The 22,041-nt window shown below is 41.4% G+C and overlaps 1 protein-coding gene across 7 annotated transcripts in view; it reads left to right on the forward strand.

Moving 5' to 3' along the window:
- The window catches only part of Ambra1 (autophagy and beclin 1 regulator 1), a 188,631-nt gene that overhangs the window by 17,122 nt on the left and 149,468 nt on the right, over window positions 1–22,041 (forward strand). For all 7 annotated transcript variants that reach the window (XM_051144131.1, XM_051144133.1, XM_051144132.1 and 4 more), the window contains exons 2-6: window positions 15,156–15,409; window positions 15,977–16,035; window positions 16,762–16,945; window positions 18,535–18,707; window positions 20,704–20,770. In XM_051144131.1, the coding sequence (XP_051000088.1) occupies window positions 15,275–15,409; window positions 15,977–16,035; window positions 16,762–16,945; window positions 18,535–18,707; window positions 20,704–20,770 (618 nt within the window). In that variant the 5' untranslated portion in view covers window positions 15,156–15,274. The remainder of the gene's footprint in view (window positions 1–15,155; window positions 15,410–15,976; window positions 16,036–16,761; window positions 16,946–18,534; window positions 18,708–20,703; window positions 20,771–22,041) is intronic.

Raw genomic sequence — 22,041 nt, forward strand, 5'->3', positions numbered from 1 at the left:
ATCATGCCCGGCTCTTTGGGTCTATTATGAGTAAAACAGCTGTGAACATTTGTGTTCTAAGTTTCCTTTTTAATTTTTTTCTTTTTTTGGTTTTTCGAGACAAGGCTTCTCTGTGTAACTTTGGCTGTCCTAGACTCACTTTGTAGACCAGGCTGGCCTTGAACTCATAGCCGTCCACCTGCCTCTGCCTCCCAAGTCCTGGGATTAAAGGTGTGTGCCACCACGCCCGGCTCTAAATTTTCTTTTTTAATGTGTGCATGCATGAGTGCCTGTGTGTGTGTGCCTGTTGCATGTGGAGGGCAGAGATTGACATTGTTTTTCTCAATTACTTTCAACCTTAGCTTCTGAGACAGGGTCTCTGATTGAGCCTGGAATTCACCAATTCAGCTAGACTGGCTGGTCTACAAGCTCCAGGGTCCTTTTGTGTTCAAGATTTTGTGTAACTATAACTTAAGTTTAATTTTTTTTTTTGCCATAAATATCCAGAAATGAATGCAATTGTTGTGCTATATGGTATGGTTTGTTTTGTTTTCTGTTTTTTCTATGTAGACCAGGCTGGCCTTGAACTCAGATCTCCCTGCCTCTGCCTCCGAGAGTGCTGGGATTGAAGGCATCCTATTTTATTTTCTTTCTTTCTTTCTATCTATCTATCTATCTATCTATCTATCTATTTATGAAACATCACTCCAGTTCTGTTTTTTGCTTTTTTGAAACAGCCTAGGTTGGTCTTGAACTCTCCACCTGATCCTTTTACCACTACCTCCTCCTAAGTACTAGGATGACAGATGTGTGCCACCATGCTCAACTCTTTAGCTATCTCTTCAGAACATTTTCTGAATTTGTTCATTATTATTGTTTCTGTCCTTGTTCCAATTTCTATTATCTTGTTATTTCTTTGGCTAAAATCCTCTAATAGTAACTTATACTTAATAAAATTCAAAAATTTTTATTAAATGTATTTATTAACTTTACATCCCTATATCCCGATCACAGCCCCCACCCTCTTCTCTTCTTTTCTCCCTTCTCTTCTCCTCTGAAAAGGGAAGCCCCCCCCATACTAATCCAAAAATCCAAGTCTTGAATTGATATTCTAGTCGTTAATTGTGCTTTAATCACACTATTACTGGCCCCACACACATGCTGTCAAGGACAGTTGGTACTTGCTTTTTCTTCCTCCTTATAGTATTCTCTCTCTCTCTTTCTTTCTTTTTTTCTTTCTTTCATTTTTTGAGACAGGGTTTCTCTGTGTAGTCTTGGCTATCCTGGATTTGCTTTGGCCTCAAACTCACATTGATCCACCTGCCAAGTACTGGGATTAAAGGCTTGTGCCACCCACCATGCATGGCTCTTATAGCATTCTTTTTTTTTTTTAAATGTATTTATTTGTTCATTTTTGTCTCTCAAGACAGGGTTTTCTGTGTAGCACTGGCTGTCTTGGACTCATTTTTTTGTAGACCAGGCTGCCCTCGAACTCATAGAGACCCACCTGCCTCTGGCTCCCTGAGTGCTGGGATTATAGGCATGTGCCACTGTGTCCAGCTTTTTAAGGATTTTTTTTTTTTTTTTTTTTTTTTTTTTTTTTTGTGGTTTTTCAAGCCAGGGTTTCTCCATGTTAGCCTTGGCTGTCCTGGACTCACTTTATAGACCAGGCTGGCCTCAAACTCACAGTGATCCTCCTGTCTCTGCCTCCCAAGTGCTGGGATTAAAGGTGTGTGCCACCACGCCTGGCTTAAAGATTTTAAATTTTGTTTACATTGGTGTTTTGCCTCCATATATGTCTTGTGTGAGGGTGTCAAATCCCCTGGAACTAGAATTACATATAGTTGTGGACTGCCATGTGATCGCTAGGATTTTTGATCCTGGATCCTTTGGAAGAGCAGCCAGTGCTCTTAATTGATGAGCTATCTCTCCAGATGTCTTATAGTATCCTTTTATCTGTCTTTTTATGCTTTTACCTCAAAATGCCCATCTAAATTCACCTGTCATCTCAGAGGACTTCTCCAGCTACCCATATATTGAAAGACTAAGTGACCCTTCCTCCATTTTTCATGTTTTCTTCCTAGAATGTACTCGAAAGTGTTTAATAATACTTAGTATTACCAGTTGTCACATAAGCTTCTTCTTCTTCTTCTTCTTCTTTTTTTTTTTTTTTTTTTTTTTTTTTTGTTTTTTGAGACAGGGTTTCTCTGTATAGCCTTGGCTGTCCTGGACTCGCTTTGTAGATCAGGCTGGCCTGGAACTCACATAGATCTATCTGCCTCTGCCTCCTGAGTGCTGGGATCACAGGCATACGCCACCACACCTGGCTGTCACATAGCTTTTTAAAGACAGTAGCAATGTTTTTCTTCCTGTCCTATCTTTAGTGCCTAAAACAGTGCTGTGCTCAATAAGTAGTCAATGGCTACTGGCTTTTACAATCTTCCTTTTTCTTGAGTAGTCTTTTATTACACTTATTTATTTTGGGTTCATGTATGTGTATGTATGGGCAGAGTCAGAAGACAGCTTGCAGCAGTCATACCTCTTCTACCTCATGGTCCTGAGATTTAAATTCAGGTCATCAGGCTTGACAGCATGTGCATTTACCATATAAACCATATTGTTTGCCTCAAGTATTCTTAACTTGAAATGTTGGGCAAGAAGAGTTCTGCTTCTAGTCAGAGCTAAAAATGACTAGGTTCTTAAATGCAGTGCCTTATTTTGCCTAGCTGAGAAATTGATTGGCATGCTAGAGGAGCATTTGGTTCTTTTAGCCTAAGAACTCTGTATTTTGACTTCTTTTCCTGAAGCCTTAAGGGAAATTTTTTCTTTCCCTGTTCTGTAAAGCCAAGAACCTGACCTGGGGTGACTCTAAGATTGAGGAACATTGAACGCAGTATCCCTTGAGCCAAGGCTTGGATGTCTGCCTCTGATACTGTCTCAAGTCTAAGCTGAATTCAAATCTTGCTCTGGCTACTGTCTCATGTGGTGAACTTAGATGAATTTCTTAATTTCTTCCAGACTTTGTTTTCTTATTTGTCTGTTTAGTAACCCCATCTGTTCTGGGGCTGGTAAAGATTCCTGGGTTGTTGATGTCAAGTTTTTTACAATGCTGTTGCTTTAGCTTCAGGAGTATCTAAGAATTGGAGGTTGTGTGGTGCCCTAAGGAGAGCTGGACTATGAGCCAGCCTAAGAACTTCTGCTAACTATGAATTAGCAGAAGATAGAAGGATCTTCTATGATTTGCAGTGGGCCATACTTCATCCTGCTGATATTGTTGATGGGTGAAAGAATGCTGTTGCTGAAGACTTTAGGTATGTCTGAGGCAGCTGTTTTCAGGCCCCATGTCTGAGGATAGGTTGTTTGTCTCTGATATTCCTCCATCAGGGACTATTTTTTCCTCTTTGCTTGCAAATAGAAAAACCCCTTGCAATTTTTGTATACTTAAGGATAGACTTCCTCATCTCATTGATGATGATGATTTTCTTTTTCTTTCTTTCTTTTTTTCCTCGAGACAGGTTCTCTCTGTGTTAGCCTTGGCTGTCCTGGACTTGCTTTGTGGACCAGGCTGGCCTCAAACTCCCAGGGATCATCTTCCAGCCTCCAGAAAATTGAGTTTCAGTTCCTTGGTTCAGTGGCATTACCCTTCCTTGCTTTGCTGGTAGTTTTCAGTTCTGCTTTCAGCACAATTTACCCAGAATACTTTGAGATAAAACTCCAGTTTTTTTTTTTCCCCCTTCTTCATTTTTCTGAGGTAAGTGGGAGTAAGGAAAATCATCAGTCTCAAATTAGGATCTTAGGACAGTCTACTTCCAGTTTTGAGCGCAAGCTTTCCTGTGTTTCAGAATTAGGAGCCATCATTGTGAGTAGACACAAAGGAGAAGCTCTAGTAAGCACAGCCTGAGGCAGATTACAGTGTAGTCTCTTTCTTCAGGGAGTGGTTAGACCATTTGTAATTAAACCCAGACTGTAAAATACCCTGGATGAGGGTTGGGTTAGAACAACAACAACAAAAAACAGGCTGCTACATGTTTTGTTTGTCTCTTGGATTTGGCTAGCAGTCTTTGTCCTAGGTGTCCTCTCTTCCCTCTCCTCTTTCCTTCCCCAGCATGTGCTCCCTTACCCACCCCCTCATCCTCCTCTACTGTCTTCTCTCCCTTCTCTCCCTTTCTACCTTCACCTTCTTTCCTTCCTTGCATGCTGAAATCCTTTTCTTGCAACACTGCCACTGAGCTATATCACCAGCTTTTTACCCCTTCCACCTTTTTGAGACAAATGTAGCTTTGTAGCTCAAGCTTGTCTTTAATTTAGAGTTCTCCTGCCTCAGACTCATGAGTGCTGGGATTACAGGTGTGGTTCACCATACTTGATTTGTGCCAAATCCATGCTGGGATGGAGCTCTAGGCTGCACACATGCCAGCCAACCACCTCCTCTGCACTGCTACTCCATCCCAACTGCTAGGTTTTTTGTTTGGAGAAATCATCTCACTTTATTATCCCAGAACTCCCTATGTTGACCAGTGTAGCCTTGAATTCACAGAGGTTACCCACTTGAGTCCCTGTCAGGTGCTGGATTTAAAAATATGCTTCACAACACCTGGCTTAGTACCAGGTTCTTTGTGTTTGTTTTGTTTTGGTTTTCTTCTTTCTTTCTTTCTTTTTTTTTTTTTCTGGGACAGGGTTTCTCTGTGCAGCCTTGGCTTTCCTAGACTTGCTTTGTAGACCTGGCTGGCCTCACACAGATCCGCCTGTCTCTGCCTCCCAAATGCTGGGATTAAAGGAGTGCACTACCACCGCCCAGCTTTGTTTTTCAGGACAGGATTTCTCTGTGAAACCCTGGCTGTCCTGGAACTCTTTCTGTAGACCAGGCTAGCTTCAAACACAAAAATATATCTGCCTCTGCTTCCCAAGTGCTGGGATTAAAGGCATATGCTACCCAGCTAGTGACAGAGGCAGACCAATTGTATTAGATTGGTGTAATTCAATATAAATGTTGCCTTGTGCAGTAAAGATTAAGGCTCTAGTAGTATTTTATTTCTGTGCCTTTTTTTGTTTTGTTTTGTTTTCTTTATTTTATTTTATTTTTCAGACTGGGCTTACTGGTGCCTTTAATCCCAGCACTTAGGGTTGGGTTGTTAGGGTTAGGGTTGGGGTTAGGGTTAGGGTTAGGAGGAAGGCAGAGACAGGTGGATGGATCTCTGTGAATGTCATAGTGAGTTCCAGAGGCAGAACTACACAGTGAGAGCTGGTCTCAAAAAGAAAAAAAGTTGAAAAGATGGAACATATGTGAGGTCAGAGGATAACTTTCAGAAGATGGTTCTCCCTCCATTTGATGACTGAACTGAGGTTGTCAGGGTTGGCAGCAAGCACCTTCGCTTGCTGACCCATCCTGTTAGCCTTCTCAGTTTTCTTTAGAAAAAAAATTTTTCCCCTAAAGTGTGTGTGTATTATGTGCACATAAATGCAGATGCCCATGGAGGTCAGAGGAGCCCAGTTACCAGGAGCTGGAGTTAGAGGTGGTTGTGAGCTCCTCTTCTGTGGGTGCAGGGAACCGGTTTGGGCAAGAGCAGTACTCGTTCTTCACCGTTGAATCATTTCTCTAGCTCTCTTTCAGTTTTTTATTGCTTTGGTTTTTTGAGACAGGGTTTCTCTGTGTAGCCTTAGCTGTCCTGGAACTCACTCTGTAGACCAAGCTGGCCTTGAACTCTGCCTTCCAAGTGCTAGGATTAAAGGCATGTACCACCATTGCTTGGCTTCTAGCCCTCTTTTTTTGTTTAATGTAGAGCTCTTATTATATTGTCTAAGCTGGCTTCAAACTGGGTCACTAGCCGGGCGTGGTGGCGCACGCCTTTAATCCCAGCACTCGGGAGGCAGAGGCAGGCGGATAGCTGTGAGTTGGAGGCCAGCCTGGTCTACAAAGTGAGTCCAGGATGGCCAAGGCTACACAGAGAAACCCTGTCTTGAAAAACCAACAAAACAAACAAACAAACAAACTGGGTTACCAATCTTCCTTCCTCTGTCTCCTGAGATAGGAATACAGGTATGTGCCACTACACTTAGTAAAAGTGTCTCTATCCCTCCCCCCTCCTCTTTTATCTCAGGATGGTCTTGAACTCTATTCTAGATTAGCCTCCAACTCATAGCCATTCTTATGTCTCAACCTCTGAAGTGCTGGTGTTGCAAATGTGCTACCACACTTGACTCAAGAATGAATCTTAACAAGGAACTATTATCTGATAGAAAGAAAAATTTGCACTAACTGGTTACTTTGATGTATTTTACTGTTTTTAGGAAAATTTTTTAGAATTTGAGCCTTGTTAGGGTTGGATGTGAGGTAGGTAGTATTTACTTATCTTTTACTCAAAATATATGGCTTTTTAGTGATTTAGTATTTCTCAAAATACAGTGGGTGAAGGATTGGACAGTCCGGAGCTGGTCTTGATAGCTCTCTGTCCTTTTTGGTGTCATTTGAGAGTCATTCAATATAATGTCTGGCTGGTGGCTGGCCTAGGCCAGACCATCCAAGAGGATTTCACGCACTGTTTTGTTTTAACAGAGTTAATTCACTTTATTTTTCTTGTATAAAAACCCTTATGTGGTAGCCACATCTGGAGCCTGGGTCCTCTGAACAGAGATTCTGGTGTGGGTTTTCACAAGACGATCAGTGAATTCCTGATAAAGAGATTTGGTGAACACAGTTTCTTTCCAGAGGTCGAGTGTCAGGTCTTGGAGATGGCATCAAAAGTGGCCTTGGCAAAGTTGCCCAGGGAGGCAGTACAGCCCCTGGCTGATGTGTAACAGTCATCAATACCAGTCATCATCAGTAACTTCTTGGGCACAGGAACAGAGACAATACCAGTGCCTCTGGGGGCAGGGATGAGACGAACCAAAACAGAGCCACAGCAGTCTATTACCTTGCATAGAACAGTGTGTGGCTTGCCAATCTCGTTCGCCCAGTAGCCTCTCTGCACAAGGATGATGGTAAGCTTGGCCAAGATGATGGCACCTCAGATAGCAGTGGCTACCTCCTTGGTGCACTTAACACCAAAACTAATGTGACCATTGTAGTCCCCAATAGCGACAAAAGCCTTGAACCTGGTCTGCTGGCCAGCCTGTGTCTGCTTCTGCACTGGCCTGATCTTGAGAACTTCATTCTTTAGGGATGTGCCCAGGAAAAAGATTCAATCACAGTTAATACTTTATAATATCCTAAAATATCTTTTTGTAGTCTATGCATAGTAGAAACACATTTCATGATAATAGTTTTTCTGTTGACAGGTAAGCTTGCCTTCAGAATTTGTTGCTTGCTTATTGTTTTGATTTGTGTGTTGCCCAAAATTCAGTCTTCCTCCTAAGTTTATTCTAGTGTAAAAGACAGGCAGGAGCTTTATGAAGACAAGATGGTCACTAGAGGTTTGGTGCTTGCTTTTTAGATTTTGGTGTCATTTGACTTGTCCTTAGTGTGCCCTATAGTAAGGTCCTGTTGATGAAAACAGAGCTTCGAATTATAGAAAAACTTGTGTGTAGAAACTGCACCCACGTGGCATTTCTGTAAAGCAGTAGGCCACTTTTAGGCCTCTAATTAAAGGCTTGACATTTTGTAGTTAATTTTCCAGTTGTTGGGAGAACTTTAGTTATGCAAGTGATCTTAGGTTTATTTAAAGGCTTTAAAAATTTTATCTTTCTTTTTCTTTTGATGGTGCTGGACATCAACCCACGGCTTGATGCATGTCTACACATTTACTGTACCACTGAGCTATATAACCAGGCCAAAACTTAAAAAAAAAAAAAGTTTTATTTTATGTTATTATTTGTATTTATCTGTGTGAGTATGTGCTGTGTGTGTGGAGGCCAGGCAGCATCAGATCCCTTACAGCAGTGGTTCTCAACCTGTGGGTCAAGACTCCTTTGTGAGAGTGTGAAATGACCCTTTCATAGGGGTCACCTAAGACCACACAGACATTTACATTATGATTCATAACAGTCGCACATTTTAGTTATAAAGTAGCAACAAAATAATTTTATGGTTGGAGGCCACCACGTATGAGTAACAGTATTAAAGGGTCGAAGCATTAGGAAGGTTGAAAACTACTGCCCTAGAGCTTGAGTTCCAGGCAGTTATGGAAAGCCCCTAGTGGGTGCTGGAAACTGAACATGGATTCTATGAAAGAGCAGCAGGTGCTTTTAACTATGGAGCCATCTCTCTACCCTTTTCCTTTGTTTTCAGTCTTTTTTTTTTAAACGTTTGTTTATTTATTTATTTATTTATTATGTATATAGTATTTTTGCCTGCATATATAACTGCACTACAGAAGAGGGCACCAGATCTCATTGTAGATGGTTGTGATCCACCATGTGGTTTGTGGGAATTGAACTCAGGATCTTTGGAAGAACAGCCAGTGCTCTTAACCTCTGAGCCATCTCTTTAGCCCCAGTCTTTCTTTTTCTCTTTTTTCTTCTTCTGAGACAGAGTTTCTCTGTGTAGCCTTGGCTGTCCTGGACTCACTTTGTGGACCAAATTGGCCTTGAACTCACATCAATCTGCCTGCCTCTGCCTCCCAAGTACTGGGATTAAAGGTGTGTGTCACCATACCTGGCTTAGGTCTAGGGGTTTTAATTACTTATTTATATTTATAAAACTTAAATTATATGTGTGTATTTTGCCTTTGTGTATGTCTGTGTACCTTGTGCCTGAGGAGGCTAGAAGAGGACAATAGGTCTCCTAGAACTGGAGTTGCAGACAGCTGTGAGCTGCCATGTAGGTGCTAATAAATGAACCCAGGTCTCTGGAAGAGCAGCTGGTACTCCTAAGCAGTGAAGCATCATTTCTCCAGCCTAGATTTATACTTTTATTACATTTATTTTCTTATTTGTGTATTGTGTGTACACATGCACATGTAAATGCTACAGCACACTTGCAAAGGCTAGAGGACAGCTTTTGTGAATTGGTTCTCCTACTGTGTGGGAACGCAGATTGTCAGACTTGGCAGTAATGCCACTATCTACTGAGCCATCTCACCAGCCCCAGGATGATGATGATGATGATGATTTTTTTCCCAAAGGGGTAAATGCTTGGGAATATGTGCCAGCATTTCATGGCTGATTTTATTCTTAGCTTTTTGTTTTCATGGACACACTCAGGTGGCAGACACATAACAGTTAAATAAATGAGGAAATTGAACTCTATTAATAGCTAAGCAGGGGCTGGGTGCGCATGCAATTCAGTTGGTAGAGTGGTTTCCTAACAGGCATGAAGCCCGCCCTAGGCTTGACTTCTAGCATTGAAAACTGGATGTGCTGGTGCATTGGGAAAGTGAAGGCAGAAGGATCGGAAGTTCAGGGTCATCCTTGGCTACATAGGGAGCTGGGGAGGGTGGTGGTGTTTGCAAACAGCTAAAGAGTTCTTGATTCTTTGAATCATATTCTCTAAATGCTAGAAGAGAAAAGACCAGTTGGTCAGTTGCTAAGCAGTTAAGGGAAAACACTGCTCTTGTATGTGGCCTTATCTCATCTCCGGCTCCAGCTTCAAACAAATTCTACCTCCAGAGGATTTGATGTCATCTTCAGGAGTCCACTGGCAACTGCACTTGTGTGCACAATCCTGCACACACATAAAGACATACTTAAAAAAAAAAAAATATATATATATATATATATATATATATATATATATATATATATATATATATATATGAATGAAGACAAAGTCTCTTGAGACATGGTAGCCCAGTCTGTCCTGGAACTGCCTGCCTCTGCCTCCCAAGTTCTGGTATTAAAGGAATGTAACCACCATGCATGGCCACTAAGTCCTTCTTTATTTATTTTTAAAGAAAGGTGTGTGTGAGCTGGTGTGGTGGCACACACTTTTAATCCCAGCACTCGGGAGGCAGAGGCAGGTGGATTACTGAGAGTTTGAGGCCAGCCTGGTCTACAAAGTGAGTCCAGGATATCCAAGGCCTCCCTGTCTTGAAAACCAAAAAGAGGGGGGGAAAAAAAAAAAGAAAGAAAGAAAGAAAAAGAAAAAGTGTGTATGGTGTGCTGTCTAAATTATTAATTAGGTGCTTTCTGTGTTTTGATGCTGTGGATTGAGCTTGGTTTTTGAGCATGCTGTGCACACGTTCTCTACTACGGTTATGTCAAACTCCCAACTTCAGCTCTGTTTGCTTCATTTTATGGATGTGCAAACAGCTCCAATCACATTTAATTACTTTGACCACACAGTCATTTTGTCTCCTGAATATGTTTTACTTTCTTGTATGGTAACTGCCTTTGAAATGTTTCTTAGAAATCTGCTACTTTGAGGAATTGTGACACCTGTGGGTTTAATTGGCCTTATTGTTTAGGGAGGGCAATGGTAGTGAACTCAGGAGGATTCACTAATAATGAAAACAGTAACTGCAGTGAATTCTAACACTTCCACAGCTCTTTACTCATTGGAGCCTTACAGCAATCTTAATAACAGTAGAGGAGGAGGATCCTGAGTCTCAAAGGAGTGTCTTACCCAAAGTCTGTCTTTCTTTCTCTGACCCCCCACCCCGCCCCCTCTCTCTCAGTTAATTTGAAACAGGGTCTCACTGTGTAGCTCTGGCTGGTTTGAGATGTGGGCTAGGTTGATCTCTCTCCCTCCCTCCCTCCCTCCCTCCCTCCCTCCTTCTTTGAGTCAGAGTTTCTCTGTGTAGTCTTTGCTGTCCTGGAACTCAATTTGTAGACCAGTCTGCCCTCCAACTCACAGAGATCCACCTACCTCTGCCTCCTGAAAGCTAGCGCCTCCTGCTCCCCAGGCACCCAAAATCTTAACTAGGAAGTGGAATAAAATTGTTAGCATAGATGATCAAATTGCAAGAAGAGCCTATAACTCTGAGTTCTTAGTGAGTTTATGGCATACTCTAGATGATTTTTGTATAGGGCAATTAAATATTATTATACATTAGTGATAAATTATCTCCACCAATGAAATGAGCTAATTCAAGACACGGTAAAGTATTTAAATGCAGATTTGTTGGGGGCAGTACTGGTGCATTTACCTGACCCAAGGACTAGGGAAGCTGCTCTGTCAGGGGAGACAGAAAAGCAGGAGGAGGGTGGAGGATGCTTTGGGGGCGGGGAGAGTGGGAGAACCGGAGGTGGGGGTGGGGGATCAGGTCTGCCTTGGTTCAGAAGGCATCTCAGCTGCTTGTCCTGGGTCTGAAGCATAACACAAACCAACGGAAGATTTCTTTCTTTCTTTCTTTATTTTAAAGCAATACTAAGTATATTTCCCTAGGGGGGAAAAAGAGAGATGCAGTTGTTTTGGTGCCTGTAAGTTCTGACCACCAGTCAATCAGATTGTTAGCAGTTTGAACTCTTGAGTTTAGGTCCCTGGAAATTGATAGACATGCAGTTTTTGTTTTTGGTTGTTGTTTTGTTTTTTAAGATTTATTTATTTATTATTATATATACAGTGCTCTACCTGCATGTACATCTGCAGGTCAGAGGAGGAGATCAACTCCCATTATAGATGGTTGTGAGATACCATGTGGTTGCTGGGAATCGAACTCATGGCCTCCGGAAGAGCAGTCAGTGCTCTTAACCGCTGAGCCATCTCTCCAGCCCTTGTTTTTGTTTTATTGAGATAGGGTTTACCTGGTAGCCCTGGCTGCCCTGTAGAATGGGCTGGCCTCTAGAACTCAGAGATCCACCTGATTCTCCCTCTTGAGTGCTGGGATTAAAGGCATGCACCACCACTGCCAGCCTTTTTGGTAATCTTGATTTTAGTAGTTTTTTTAGTTGTCTTGATGGTGTTTGTAGAAACTTTCTTTTTTTGATTCCTGTAGGAACCAAAGGTTGTATCACAGTTCTTTGAATCATATAACATTTGTAAACTGTTTTGTCTTTTGAGTTACAAGAGGACAGAAAGGAGGATTTATTTTTATTTTTTTAAAGAATGGACCTGGACCATTGAGGTTGCTCAAAGGGTACAGGTGCTGGCTGCCTAGTGACTTAAGTCAGTTCTGGAACCCACATGGTGGGAAGAGAGAACTGACTCCTGCAAGTTGTCCTGGGACTTGGTGTCTGTGTAGGAGCGCGCGCGCACACACACACACACACACACACAGGACTGCTGCCGCTATTTCTACTATTTATTGTCAGATTATAAATGGTTTAAATGTACATTATGTTGTATTGATAGGTTGATGGATTTTTAAAGTATTTCTTAAAAAATAATAATGCAATAAAATTATTTCTTCTGAAGGTCTCTGTATTAGATAAAAGAATTATAGTTTTAGTACAGAGTGAACTAGTTTAGTACAAAGTGAACTAATAAGAACTATCTTTCTTTTACCTTCTTGGCTAGTAGTAAAAGGTAAGAAATACTTGAACTATTTGTTAGTTTGTACAAAGGGAATCCTGGAGCAGGCTCACAGCTAAAAGTTTGTTTCTGAGTTGTACAGATCACTAAGAAGATTATTTCCTTCTGTTATTCAGCCACAGCCTACTCTGGAGGTTGTCCTGCTTGACATTTTCCCTATGTACATATTAGGAGTTGGTGATCAGAGCCTGTGTCATGGTGGTACAGTTTGCTAAGCAAACTCAGGGTCCTGAGTTGAACCCCCAGCACCCAAATGAAGCAATACTTTGTGTTTAGCACTTTATAGGGAACTGACTGTATGGGCCTAGAAACTTGGTGCTTGCGTTACTATGGAATCTTTCTGACCTGATACATTTTAATGCTCTAGGAAGAAAAGTCCTTCCTTCAGCATAAGTTATAAGTATTTTTCCTTATGTCTGTATTTGGATATGTCTGGCTACGTGCTTTGTAGATTGCAGCCTTTGGAGAAATGGAAGGAGGCAGTTATTGTTTGACTCTCACAGTAAGCAGTTACTCCCCCCTTGTTTTATTTTAATTTAAAAGATTTTATTTTGTACATGTGTGTGTATGGAAGTCAAAGAACAACTTTGTGGGGTTGGTGTTTCCTTCTGCCTTTACAATAGCTGTGGGGAACAAACTGGCTTCTCTGTGGCAAGGACCTTTACCAATAACTGAGCCATCTTGCTAGCATCCTCTCCTTTTATTTTCTTGCTCTGCATGTTATGATGTCTTGGAATTTGTCATGTAGCTTGTGCTGGCTTCAAAGCCTTGGTCTTGTCTCAACCTCACAAGTGCTGTGATTATAGGTTTGTGCAATGATGACTTACTCTGACAGTTACTACTTTTGAATTTAAAAAACAAGAAGCTAGGCATAGTGCCTTATGTCTGATATTCCAGTATTTGGAGGCAGAGACAGTAGGAACAAGAGTTTGAAGCTAATGTGGGCTATATAAATCCTGTCCTTAACATGGAAGTAGAAAACTACCTTTCAAGCTGGTGCACGCCTTTAATCCCAGCACTTGGGAGGTAGATGCAGGTGGATCTGTGTGAGTTTGAGGCCAGCCTGGACTACAGAGAGAGTTCCAGGATAGCCAGGGCTGTTACACAGAGAAACTCTGTCTCAACTCCCCCCCCCAAAGCCCTGGATTCAGTCCCCGGCACCATGTAAACTAGGCTTGCTGACAGATTGATAATCCCAGACCTAGGGAAGTGGAGGCAGGAGGGTCAGAAGCTCAAGCTATATATGTATATATAGTTTGAAGGCAGCCTGAACTATGTGAATTCTGTCTTTTTGAGGGGGGCGGGTTGAGACAAGGTTTCTCTATTTTGGACATTGTATACTAGGCTGGCCTCGAACTCACATGGATCCACCTGCCTCTGCCTCCCAAGTTCTGTCTTTTTTTTTTTTTAAGTTACTTTAAGCTACCACTCAAAATAACCATTGTGTTTTTTAATCTTTCCCCTTCCTTTCCTCCCAGTTTCTCTCTTTCTTTCCAGTGCTAAGGACAAAACCAAGGGCCTTAGAAATGCTAGGTGAATGTTCTACTACTGAGCTCCCCACCGTAACTCTTCTGTATAATTTTTTTCTAAGTCACTGTTCCCCAACTTTCCAAAGTATTTAAAAATATTACTGATACTTTTTAGAGTGCTAGAAATTGAATACAGGGTCTTAGGCATGTTAAACAGGAGGTCTACCACTGAGCTACATCCCAGCCTAGTCATTTATATTTATTTATTGTATATGGTGGTATATGTATGTGTACATGTTCATGTTTTTTCTTAGTTACTTTTCTATTGCTATGAAGAGACACCATGACCAAGGCAACTTACAAAAGAAAGCAAACAGTTAAGGGCTTGCTTACAGTTTGAGAGGGTGAGTTCATGGCCATCATGGTGGGGAGCATGGCACCACAGTCAGGCATGGTGCTGGAGCAGTAGCGGAAATTTTACATATGATTGACAAGCATGAGGCAGTGGGGGTGATCTGAAAGAGAGCACATACACCACACCTGGGCTTGCAGTTGACTTTTGAAAACCCAGTGTTTACCACCAGTGAGTGACACATCTTCCTCAAGGACCCCACAGCTCTTAATTCTTCCCCAACAGTTTCACTGACCATGTATTCCAATACAAGAGCCTGTGAGGCCCATTTTCATTCAAACCACCATAATGTGTATGTGTGCAAGCCAGAGGTAGTTGGCTAGGCATCTTCTTCAATTGCTCTTCACCTCATTTTTTGAGACAGGGCTTCTCACTGAATCTGGAGCTTACTGATTTTACTAGGCTAGCCAGCCAGTGAATTCCAGGACTTTACTTGTCTCCACTTCCTAGTGGTAGGACCCAGGAACTATGTATACTACAGTGCCTGGCTTTTCACATGGGCTCTAGGGATCTGAACTCATGCTTGGTTAGCAAGCTCTTTACCAACTGTGCCAGCTCCCTAGCTGTTATTTTTTGTTGGGCTAGAGACTGAGCTATGTGCTAGGCTGTGCCCATAACTCTACATACATTTTGTTTTCAAGGAGATTTTTTGAAGGCATTTTTATTAAGAGCACAGTTTTCTTTTCTGCCTTATCAAAGAATAAGAACTGAATAATTGTGGTCAAAATGTCTAGTTTTTCATGTATAAAATAGAGCTATAGAAGGAATATGACAAGAGGAAATATTTTTGAAAGAAAAACTATCTGGAAGAAATACCTTTTCTGGGAAACCATAGTTAAATAGGAAAAGATAAGAAAAGGACACTTTCTCTTTTGAGCTAAAATTGTATTTGTGATGGAAGTCTCTTGGGTGCAGAATAGGCATTATTTGGCATTATTCTTCATTCTAGGTTTCCATGAGGACAACTGACAAGGACCTGAATGGCCTCATTTTAGCCACTTCTGTTTGTGGAGCTATTACTTGCTCCTTCAGTTCTTATCCCTGGTGTGACAGTGGCTCCTGAGTACCATGAAGGTTGTTCCAGAAAAGAATGCTGTACGGATCCTCTGGGGCCGAGAACGGGGTACCCGTGCTATGGGTGCCCAGCGGCTTCTGCAGGAGCTGGTGGAAGATAAAACTCGATGGATGAAATGGGAGGGCAAGGTAAGGAGACAGGATTTTTGACATAGGATTTGTGTGGGGATGATAGCAAAGTAGCATTAATGGAAGAGAGTGGAGATGTAATTTATCTTGTCTGTGAGACTTTATATAACTAGTTTTGTGAAATTGCCTTATAGTGTGAGAGATAAGACTAGAAATATTTTTCTTGAATTTAGATTTACCTCAATTTATTTTATTTTATGTGCATTGGCATTTTGCGCGCGCGCGCGCACACACACACACACACACACACACACACACACACACACACACAGGGTTGTCTGAGGGTGTCAGATCCCCTGGAGCAGGAGTTACGGACAGTTACAAAGTGTCATATGGGACCTGGGAATTGAATCCAGGTCCTCTGGAAGAGCAGCCGTGCTCTTAACCACTGGGCCACCTCTCCAACCCCTTCAATTTATAACTTGATCATTGTCTTCATATTTTTTTAGTCTGTACTGTGATATTAATCTAGAATGGCTTCTGTGCTTTAGAGTCAGAGTAAACTTTACTTTATAAGATGTGTGTGTATGTATGTATGTATGTATTTATTTATTTATTTTCTTGCAGAGAGTAGAACTGCCTGACAGTCCACGCTCGACCTTCTTACTGGCCTTCAGCCCAGACAGGTACCTAATATTTAGCTGTAGCTTAAGATTTGTGGTGACCTGGCTTTCTTATACTCTTGGCTTAGCTCGATTATTCAGGTTAGTCCCAAGAGATCTCTGGAGCACTGGATGAATCTATGAAGGTGTGTATGGTGTGTGTGTGTGTGTGTGTGTGTGTGTGTGTGTGTGTGTATGAAATGGAAAGAAAGTAGTCAAATAATGCCAACCAGAAGAATAATAAGAATTATAAGAAAATGGTGAAAGTCAAGGCTCAGAACTCACTTAGGTTCTCAATAACATTGCTTTGCCTAATAGAAGCCAACAATGGCATGTTGAATTTCTGATACAGAAAAATTACTTTCTTAAGGCAGTGTGTGTCATTTGGGGGACAGTGTGAGGAAACTAAAAGCTTTTAAATCAGAATGTTTCTGTTTTGTATAGATAAACTGCCTAACAGGCGTATCTTTTTTTTTTTTTTTTTTCTGAACAGGGTTTCTCTGTGTAGCCTTGGCTGTCCTGGACTCACTTTGTAGACCAGGCTGGCCTCAAACTCACAGAGATCCACCTGCCTCTGCTTCCTAAGTGCTGGGATTAAAAGCATGTGCCACCACCGCCCAACTTCTAACAGGCATCTTAATTTCTTTGATGCGTAGATAGGGAATAGTGTCAGGTTTCTGTTGTCTAAAGCTGGTAAAATTTGTTTTCCCTCTACATATTTTTAATTATCCCTACATTTTGATTCCCTAGGACTCTCTTGGCGTCCACACATGTGAACCATAACATCTATATTACAGAGGTTAAGACTGGCAAGTGTGTTCACTCTCTGATTGGACACCGCCGTACTCCATGGTGTGTCACTTTTCATCCCACCATCTCAGGCCTTATTGCTTCTGGCTGCCTAGATGGGGAAGTTAGGATTTGGGATTTACATGTAAGTATTTTCTTAGGCTGCTTTTTTTCCTTTGGTATTCCAAACACAGAGACTTATTTGCCATTTGATTATTTTTTATATATTTATTTATTTTTTATATCTCTATTATGTATACTGTGTCCTGCCTGCACGTACACCTACATACCAGAAGAGGGCACCAGATCCCATTACAGGTGATTGTGAGCCACCATGTGGTTGCTGGGAATTGAACTCAGAACCTTTGGAAGAGCAGGTAGTGCTCTTAACCTCTGAGCCATCTCTCCAGCCCCCTGGATTATTTTTTTAAAAATAATTTATTTTTATTTTATGTGTGTTGGTGTTCAGCCTGCATATATGTCTGTGTGAAAGTGCCAGCTCATGATATGTGAGCTCCTGTGGGCGTTGAGAATTGAACTTGGGTCCCCTGGAAGAGAAGTCCAGTGCTCTTAACTACCAATCATATCTTCAGCCCCACCACTGAATTCTTAATTCTGGCTGAGAAACTACCACCCCCTTAGGACTTAAATCTGAGTATCTGGTAGTCATTGCTCACTTGAAGGATGGACATTCTAGTTTATATATTTTGTTGTAAAGTAAACATGTTAAACTTTTCTTCTATCTGCTCCTTTTAAGATTGTATAGGAGGATGCTCTAAAGTGAATTCAGTATAGACTTCCATTGTCTTAGAGTACTGTCCTTATGATCGTCAAAGCAAGATGCTGCTTGTCCTGATGGCTGGCTAGTGGGTTGTGCTGCACTATGCTTGCACCAAGCTGACATTTTCACAGGTGTCAGGAACAGGAACTGAGTGGAGGCTTTGTAATTGACTTGAAGATAGTAATATTTGTCTTACTATTCTTTTTTTTTTTTTCTTCTTTTTTTTAAAGACAGGGTTTCTCTGTGTAGCCTTGGCTGTCCTGGACTCACTTTATAGACCAGGCTGGCCTTGAACTCACAGAGATCCACCTGCCTCTGCCTCCGGAGTGCTGGGATTAAAGGTGTGTGCTACCATGCCTGGCTAGATTACTATTTTTATACATTATTTTATAGAGGACATGTTTAAAGTAAACCCTATATGAATTCATCTTATCTTAAATGGAAATGTATTTATGTAGACCAGGCTACCCTCAAACTCATGGAGAGCCACATGCCTTTGCCTCTTGAGTGCTGGGATTAATAACGTGTACCACCAGGCTCTGATAGAGAAGGCAACTGCAAGTAGAGATACTCGGTATCAAACCCAGAGCTTCATATATGTAAAGCATGTCCTCTACCACTGAGCTGTATAATCCCACATAGAACTTTTTACCTTTTCTCCCCCTCCTTTTCTCTCTCCTCTTCCTCCTTCCTTCTTCTTCCTTCTCTTCTTCTTCCTCTTCCTCCTCCTCCTTTTTTTTTTTTCTTCTTCTTCTGACAAGGTGTCACTGTGCAGTATAGGCTGGCCTACTTACTATGTAGAACAGGCTGGTCTCAAATTCCTGGTAATCTTCTCTTCACTTCCCATTATTATTAGAGGTGTAAGTACCTCTTCAATATAATTTTCTTGACATGGACTTCCCATCCATTGGCAGTTTGTAATCTGAGAATATTTGGGATTGGTTCATTTGCAGGGTGGCAGTGAAAGCTGGTTCACAGATAGCAACAATGCCATAGCCTCTTTGGCTTTCCACCCTACGGCTCAGCTCCTACTGATAGCCACTGCAAATGAGATCCACTTCTGGGATTGGAGTCGACGGGAGCCCTTTGCTGTGGTGAAGACAGCTAGTGAAATGGAACGTGTCCGGTGAGTTATGTGCTCCATCAACTGTGTCATGCACCAGACTGACATGATAGAGCATTTACAACTGCTGTCATTTTAGGAGACAGGTTGTCAGTCTTCTTTAGGGTAATTATCACCATGGATGATTAGCCCAGAAGCAGACTCATCTTGCTGTCTCTCCAGATCAGGATCAGTAAGTAGAATCTTACTTAGATTCAAAGCTGTCCGTTCTTGGGATTATCCTTTGGATTATCCTATCAAAAATAAATGGGTAGTTTTTAGGTAACTTGTTGGCTGCTTTCTCACTAATGGCTGTTTATATTTATCAGATTACAAAATAGAGGTATAAATATGATCTGCTATTTAGATTTATTTTTTGAGATCAAAATACACTTGGTGGCTGAGATCAAAACACAGTTGTGGTGGTATATATCTGTAATCTCAGGATTCTGGCGTTTATGGTAGGTAGATCATGGCCAGCCTGGGCTACGTAGGGAGTCTGAGGCCTTCCTGACTACTTAGCAAGAACCCTGTCTCAAAAGACAAAACACAGTCTTGTGTGTTGTCACATGCCTGTAATCCCAGCACTTGGGGAGGGAGAGGCAGGCCTGGTCTGCAAAGAGTCAGGACAGCCAAGGCTATATACAGAAACCCGGTCTCAAAAACAAAACAAAACAAGAACAAAAAGACCTACCCACAAAATACCATGCCAAGTGTCTTGGCACATACCTTTAATCCCAGCGCTTGGAAGGCAGAGGCAGTTGGGTCTCTTAGTTTGAGGCCAGCCTAGTCTATATAGTGAGTTCCAGGACAGCCAGAGTTACATGGTAAGATCCTATTGAAAAAAACAAAAACAAAATCTCCAAACACCAGAAACCACAATTGAGCTGGTGATGTAGGGAGATTGTATAGCTCTTGCCTATTAGATATATGGCTTCAGCACTACAAAAACAAGATACACTGCCTAAATTAGACCAGATACATTGTTTTCTTTGGGTGCCTTTGACCATATTATCGCTTCTAGCCATATCACTTGATACTGATACTTTGTTGTTACTGGAGTACATACTTCTTTTCCAGTGCAGCAGCTGTGTGAAGGGAGACTTGGATCTGTGTGATAACATTCTGATTTACTGTTTAAATTCTTGTTGAACAGATACTGATTTAATGTAGCTGCTTACTGTGATTGCAAGCCTGGGTGTTTTTCAAAACTGAAGTCATAGCCTGAGGATGTAGCTCAAGTTGATGGCTTGTTTTGCATGAATGAAGGTTAGAGTTTGATCCCCAGGACCATATAAAGTGAGTGTGTTAGTGGACACCTGTGATCCCAATACTGGGTTGGTAGAGGAACGGAGATCAAAAGTTCAAGGTCATCTATAACTTTGTGTTGACTTACAAGCTAGTCTGGAATATGTAAGACTCTGTCTCAGAAAAAGAGTGAAAGTGAAAGTGAGTCTTCTTCTCTTCCTCCTCCTTTTTTTTTTTTGAGACAGGGTTTCCCTGTGTAGCCCTGGCTGTCCTAGACTGGCTTTGTAGACCAGACTGGCCTTAAACGATCTGCCTGCCTCTGCTTCGTGGGTGCTGAGATTAAAAGAGTGTGCCACCATGCCCTGTAAAACCTTTTTCTTAATACATACTTCTTTACATTAGAAAACAACATAAAGCCTTATTAATGTTTAAAAAAAAAAAGTTGAGGGCTGGAGAGATGGCTCAGAAGTTAAGAGCTCTGGCTGCTCTTCCAAAGGTCCTGAGTTCAATTCTCAGCAACCACATGGTGGATCATAACCATCTGTAATGAGATCTGGTTCTCTCTTCAGGCCTGCAGTTGTTACACATAGGCACTGAGGCAGGCACATTTGTGAGTTTGAATATGACCTAGGCTACGTAGATAGACTGTCTCCAGAAGAGAGGGAGTAGGGGAGAAAGAAAGGTTTGAAAGCATGAAGTCGGTAGTCTGACAGTTTCCATTTCGCAGTTAACATGGTCTTGTTGTCTCTGTCTTCTTCTTTTGTCCTTTCAGTCTGGTGAGATTTGATCCACTTGGGCACTACTTACTTACAGCCATTGTTAACCCTTCTAATCAGCAGGTAAGGATCCATCAGTTCCAACTCCATCTTAACTGTGAGTTATTTTCTAAAATAGCACTCTAATTCTAATCATATTGTTCTTTATTATTAGCTCTGGTATGTATTACAGCAATTTATTATTAAAATATAATTCTGATTATATTTTTACTCTTTTTAAAAATATTTATTTATTATTTTATGTATATGAGTCTTCATGTATGCCTGCGCGCCAGAAGACGGCATCCGATCACATTATAGATGGTTATGAGCCACTGTGTGGTTGCTGGATATTGAACTCAGGACCTCTGGAAGAACAGTCAGTGCTCTTAACCTCTGAGCCATCCCTCCAGCCCCTGAGTTCTGTTTTCAATCCCCATGTTGGGTTGTTTACAACTGCCCATTATTCTAGCTTCAAGGGATCCAATGCCCTTTTCTGGCCTGTCCTCAGCATCTGGATATATATGGCATACACCCACACAGAGACCCACATGTATACATAAACAAACAAATAAGCCATAATTTGTTTAAATGTGTGTGGTTATTTTACCTGAATGTATGTCTATTTACAGTGACCACACAGATCAGAAGAGGACATTAGATCTCTTGGACCTGGAATTACAGCCAATTGTGAGCCACCAGATGGATTCTGGATTCTGGGAACAAACCAAGGTCTTCTGCAAAATCAACGAGTGTTTTTAACCTCTGAGCCATCTCTCTGGCTCCTAAAAATAAATCTTTAAAAGGAAGAAATAGCCAGAGGCTGGAGAAGTGGCTCAGCAGGGAAGAGCACTTGCTGTTTTTGTAGAAGACCCTGGTTTGAATCCCAGCACACATGTAGTGGTTCACAGCCATCTGTAACTTTAGTTCTATGGTATTTGATCCTTTCTTCTGACCTCCATGGACACCAGACATGAATGTGGTGCATATAAATACATGCAGGCAAAACCACTTAAATATAAAATAAAATTAAAATAAAACTGAAAAAAGGAAGTAATTCTTGTGTTCATCGTGCTTGTCACTCATGTGCCTCTAGCTGGCTGACATTTTGTTTCCCCTTACTGCTTCTATGTCACAGAGATGCCTCTTATAAAATAATTGTTTTGCCAGATGTACTCATTCAGATTTGTTGCCAATTGGAAATGGATAATTTAATACCATATGATGGTTTTGAGTCTGAAGCCAGTTTTCAGTACCTCATGGGGAGTTTTTGCTTATCTGTGGAGGTGGCTCTTCTTGGATGATTATCAGTTTTAAGTTTCTCCTGATTTGTTTGGAGGTTCTACCTAACTGTT

Source organism: Acomys russatus, chromosome 4 (genome assembly GCF_903995435.1).
Source record: "Acomys russatus chromosome 4, mAcoRus1.1, whole genome shotgun sequence".
In the NCBI taxonomy this organism is placed as follows: domain Eukaryota; kingdom Metazoa; phylum Chordata; class Mammalia; order Rodentia; family Muridae; genus Acomys; species Acomys russatus.